The sequence below is a fragment of the Brassica oleracea genome, chromosome C6 (assembly GCF_000695525.1).
Source record: "Brassica oleracea var. oleracea cultivar TO1000 chromosome C6, BOL, whole genome shotgun sequence".
Lineage (NCBI taxonomy): Eukaryota > Viridiplantae > Streptophyta > Magnoliopsida > Brassicales > Brassicaceae > Brassica > Brassica oleracea.
In genome coordinates, this window is record NC_027753.1 from 11,809,425 (window position 1) to 11,814,713 (window position 5,289).

The window sequence follows — 5,289 nt, forward strand, 5'->3', positions numbered from 1 at the left end:
ATGTATCTTCATCTATCTTCATTCTGGAGAGGTGATCTGCGACGCCATTCTCAATGCCCTTTTTGTCCTTGATTTCTAGGTCAAACTCCTGGAGCAATAAGATCCATCGGAGTAGCCATGGTTTCGCATCCTTCTTCGTCAGCAAATACCTCAATGCTGCATAATCTGTGTGCATTATCACCTTCGATCCAACTAAGTAGGATCTGAACTTTTCAAAGGCGTAGACAATTGCTAGAAGTTCATTTTCTGTAGTTGCATAGCGACAATGAGCTTCATCTAAAGTCATGCTCGCGTAATAGATCACGTGAAGCTTCTTGTCTTTTCGTTGTCCTAGCACAGCTCCAACTGCAAAATCGCTTGCGTCTGTCATGATCTCGAATGGGAGCTCCCAGTCTGGTAGTTGCACGATGGGTGCGCTGACTAGAGCTCCTTTGATCGTGTGGAAGGCTGACAAACAATCGCTATCGAACTCAAATCTTGTCTCCTTGCAGAGCAGGCGAGTGAGTGGTCTTGCAATTTTGGAGAAGTCCTTGATGAATCTTCTGTAAAAGCCAGCATGTCCGAGGAAACTCCTGATTCCTTTGACAGAGTTTGGAGGTTGTAAGCTTATCATCACTTCTATCTTTGCCTTGTCCACTTTGATCCCCTTTTCTGAGATTTTGTGACCGAGAACAATCCCAGCTCGCACCATGAAGTGAAACTTCTCCCAATTCAAAACGAGATGCTTTTCCTCGCAGCACCAAAGGACCCTACACAAGTTTGACAAACACATAGAAAAGGCGTTCCCATAGACGCTAAAATCGTCCATGAAAACTTCCATTATATCCTCAATTAGGTCAGAGAAAATAGACATCATGCAACGCTGGAATGTCGCAGGAGCGTTGCACAAACCAAACGGCATTCTCCTATAGGCAAAAGTGCCGTAAGGACACGTGAAGGTCTTTTTCTCCTGATTGTCTGGGTGAATGGGAATCTGAAAGAAACCTGAATAACCATCTAAAAAGTAGTAATATGGGTGGTTAGCCAATCTCTCAGGCATTTGATCAATAAATGGGAGCGGGAAGTGGTCCTTTCGTGAAGCCGTATTTAATTTACGAAAATCAATACACATACGGTGACCGGTTATTGTCCTAGTGGGTATCAATTCATTCTTTTCCTTAGCAACCACAGTGATCCCCCCTTTCTTAGGAACTACATGAACAGGACTAACCCACTTACTATCAGAAATCGCATAAATTACACCAACTTCTAGAAGTTTCATTATCTCTTTCTTAACAACATCTTTTAGATTTGGGTTTAACCACCTCTGATGTTCTACAGAAGCCATCGATTCATCTTCTAGGTGTATTCTATGCATGCATAAATGAGGTGAAATACCGGGAATATCAGCTAACGAATATCCTATTGCCTTGTGGTATTTTCTCAATTCACACAATAGTTTAGTAGTTTCCACATTATTAAGCTCAGAGTTCACGATGACAGGGTATGTTAAATTAGGTCCAAGAAACGCATACCTGAGTCCCGCTGGAAAGGACTTTAATTCGATCTTTTGAGCTTTGAGTTCGCTCCACGAATCATCGAGCCGGCTGGTTGGTTTGGTCGGCTTTTTAGGAGCAGTTGCTCCTTCTGGTGAAATCTGATTGCTCATTTCCCCCAGACTTAGAAAAGCGACCGTCTTCTCGATGCTTTCACACGAGTCTAGCATCTTTTCGTACCCGTTAGCATCAACGTTGCACGTGTTCTACTCAGACTCTACTCGTATCAGGGCTACTTCCAAAGGATCATCTGTGTGGATTTCTTCGATCATCCCTTGTTGAGGGGTCAAGGAGGCATTCTCGTTGCTAATCGTGAAGTTCTGACCATATAGCATAGGTCGTTTGAGAAGCTCATCCATCTCGAACTTCATCACAATATCTCCCAGTTGGAGATCAATCCTCCCATTATGGACATCAATGATTGCACCAGCTGTGCGCAGGAAAGGTCGGCCCAGAATGAGAGGGTCTTTTGGTTCATCTTTGAGCTCTAGAACCATGAAGTCTGCCGGAACAGTGGTGTCACCAATTTGAACTTGTAGATCTTCAAGAACACCTACTGGCAACTTGATTGATCTGTCTGCGAACACCAAAGAAATCCTGGTTGGCTTGAAGTTGGTTAGTCCATGCGTTTTGTAACTGAGTAGGGCATGAGATTCACACTGGAACCCAGATCGCATAAAGAACAAGCGAAGACTGTTTTTCCAATCTGAATAAATAGGACAAATTTTCCAGGATCTTCCAATTTCCTGACTGTTCTGTTTTGAAGGACTGCGCTGCATTCTTTCGAGACCATCATGATGTCGTTGTCTGTAGAGTTCTTCCCAGAGATCAGCCCTTTCACAAGACTGCGCATTGAAGGAATCATTTGAATCGCGTCCATGAGAGAGAACTTAACATTCAACTCATCAAACATCTTTTTGCATTTCATCTCTTTGCAATCCTTGCGTGATTTCTTAGCAGGGACTGGGTAGGGAACATATGGAATGTAGACGCGAGTAGGAACAGGTTGATCTTGCATCATGGGAGCTACTGGTTCTGCGGCAGTTGGCTCTTCCGGTTCATGATCGTCGTCGTGGACATCCTCAAGCGGAGGTTGTTCTCCTTCTTTCTGTTTTCCTTTCTCTTGAGCAGTGAGCTTCTTGGGGATAGGATCTGATAGATGTCTTCCACTTCTCAGCTCGACTGCGTTACAGTCCTTGGGATTCTTGTCTGTTTTCCCTGGGAGTGTTCCCTATTGCCTTTATATTGTTTCAGCAGTTTGAACAATCTGAACGTCCATCTGTCTTATGTGGCTTGCTACATCATCGTATTTAGAATTTAATTCCGTGAACATGTTGTCCATCCGAGTGTTTATCTCGGTGCCTTTCCTTGAATCTGTTGACCTTGCAGAAGTTGTTGCTTCATTCCCTTCAGCTCATCTGGCGGACCGCTCGCGGTTGCAGGAGCAGCCTGTGGATTATTCTGCCGGTTCTGAAATTGATTCTGAGCCTGGCTGAGGATGAACATCTTCCCATTTTGATTATGATTCTGATTCTGGAAGTATGGCTTCTGATATCCAGTGTTTTGGAACTGATTTCCCTGAGATCTGTCGTTGGGGTTGTCTGGATTGGTCTTGTATGAGAACAGATGCGGGTTGTTCCTCACGTTAGGGTTTGGATGGTTGTTCTTGAACTGCCAACCCTGCCCGTTAACGTAATTGACCTCTTGCTGATCTTCTTCCGGTGTCTCGGTTTCTGCTGCAGCATCTGTAGTGCCTGGTTCCAGATTGGTTTCTTCCATGACATAGATCTGATTCTGATTGTTCTTGAGCAACAGATCGACCTTAGCGGCGAGGTCATCAATCTTCCTAGTGTCCATGCTGTTCACCTTCTTGGAACGGTCAGTCTCCTCGTTTTTGTTGGACGAACTAGCTGCCATGTTCTCTATTAGCGCGTGAGCTCCTTCTGTGGTTTGAGTCATGAAATCTCCGTTCCTCGCTGCGTTTAGAGCATTGCGGAACTCCCATTCCATACCATCGTAGAAGATTCCTAGAACATGGTCATCGTCGAACCCGTGATGAGGACACTCTTTGAAGGTATCATTGAACCGTTCCCAAGCTTCGTTGAAAGGTTCATTAGCGAGTTGCTTGAAGGAGGAGATTTTGTTCCTTAGGGCAGCTGTTTTGGCTTTCGTGTAGAAGTGTCCCAAGAAAGCTGCTCTAACCTGTTCCCAAGAAGTTGGGGAACCTGTAGGTAATTACTTAAGCCATCATGAAGCCTTGTCCGCTAGAGAGAATGGGAACATCATGCATTTGATGCAGTCGGGTGGGACGCCGTTTGCACGAGTGAAACTACATATCTCTTCAAAAACTTCAATGTGTTCCATCAGTATCTCAGCTGACAGTCCATGGAACATCTTTCTCTGGACAAGATTGATCATGCCGGGTTCTATCTCAAAATCTGCCCTTTGACATGGTGAAGGAGCGATAGCAGAGCGCGTAGCAGGGATTTTATGAAGTAGGTTTCTCTCACCAATTGGGACAGGTGGTTCCCGCTGCGCAGCCAGTTGCTGCGCTGCCATTGTTTGCTGCAACTCTTGCATCTGTTGCATCTGTTTCATAGACGCGGCCATTTGTTCTAGAGTGCCGAAGTCGGCCATTGTTGCAGTGATTGATTTTTGTTGACGGTTGGTTCTTTCTAAGCTTGCGAGTTCCTGATTTGTAAGCGAAATTAAGTCCCCTTGTGTATTGCTCCGAGTATGTCTACTGGTCATGCACCTGGGGCATTAACTGCAAAAAGGATTAAACAAGTTAGAAGTTTTAGACTAAGTAAATAACCGAAAAATAAAGGTAAAAAGCTGGTCCATGTGGGAACCGAAATTCGCACTGTCGAGTTCCGTTTAAATAAGGAAACTAGGAAAACCCTAATTTTCCAGAGGTCCCGGAAATCTGCTAATACCACACGCCAAGCAATCAGAACACAAGAATAACAACGATAAAATATAAGAAATCGAAAAGAGAGCAAAGTTGATCTTATTCCGAATTCCCGTTTGAGCGTTACAACAAGGTAAGAGTCTGGGCTACGAGAGCTGTCGGTGAGATTCCTAGTTCTAAAACCCTAAGACGGCAATAACCTAGTTGAGTCCCAGCTCGAATAACAAAAACAAAAAATATGCCTAATTGCTCTAAGTGCTAAGTTTGCTCTGAGAAAAGTCTCTCTCATGCCTCTCGCCTAGGACTCCTTAATTATATACTGGCTCCTAGGTCGGTTTACGCTTTTCCTCTTCTGCCCTTAAGCTGCCATAGCATAAAAATGGAGATATTCTATTTTTTCCGATCTTCGTAATTATCTTCAAATTTCATATTTATCCGCGGAAACTTGACATTTATCTTTCCTTACGAACCAAGCGTAAACCGTCATGCGGCTTACGGGCTGTTGGTTAGGAATCGTAAGTTGGGCCTCGAGTCATGTCTTAGGTCCCTTTGGACCGTCTTCTGACTCGAAGCGTTTATTACGGCTTCTTTCGTTAAGAACGGACTTTTCGCGGTTTTTACCGTAAAGTTTGATCGATGACTTAGAATGGCGGGAAACATGAAATGGGTTCGCTACGGTCTTCGGGAGATAGCATCGAAGGGTAGACGAGAATGCATGGACTAATGGCATATTGACGTTTCGGAAGAGCTCGGTTGCTACGTAGCGACCGAGCGGAACTATTTTGAAAAATGATTTGTCGAAGAAGGTTTTTCGTTTTCTTCTTCGGACGTTTTGAATGTTAA

At 44.3% G+C, this 5,289-nt stretch overlaps 1 protein-coding gene across 1 annotated transcript; it reads right to left on the minus strand.

Moving 5' to 3' along the window:
* Positions 1–1,741: 1,741 nt before the first annotated feature.
* Positions 1,742–4,172, minus strand: LOC106297489. Its single transcript, XM_013733721.1, has 4 exons — positions 3,869–4,172; positions 2,898–3,760; positions 2,287–2,766; positions 1,742–2,194 (listed from the first exon to the last, which is right to left on the minus strand). The coding sequence occupies exons 1-4, from the start codon at positions 4,170–4,172 to the stop codon at positions 1,742–1,744; spliced, it is 2,100 nt and encodes a 699-aa protein (XP_013589175.1).
* Between the last annotated feature and the right edge of the window lie 1,117 nt (positions 4,173–5,289).

What these genes read in the sequence shown, in the direction of transcription:
- LOC106297489 (XM_013733721.1), bottom strand. Translation starts at nt 4,172, where the DNA reads ATGGCCGACTTCGGCACTCTAGAACAAATGGCCGCGTCTATGAAACAG. An exon ending in GTCAACAGATTCAAGGAAAG is followed by an intron (nt 2,767 to 2,897) that starts GCACCGAGATAA and finishes TAAAGGCAATAG; the next exon opens with GGAACACTCCCAGGGAAAAC. An exon ending in CAGTCCTTCAAAACAGAACA is followed by an intron (nt 2,195 to 2,286) that starts GTCAGGAAATTG and finishes TCTGGGTTCCAG; the next exon opens with TGTGAATCTCATGCCCTACT.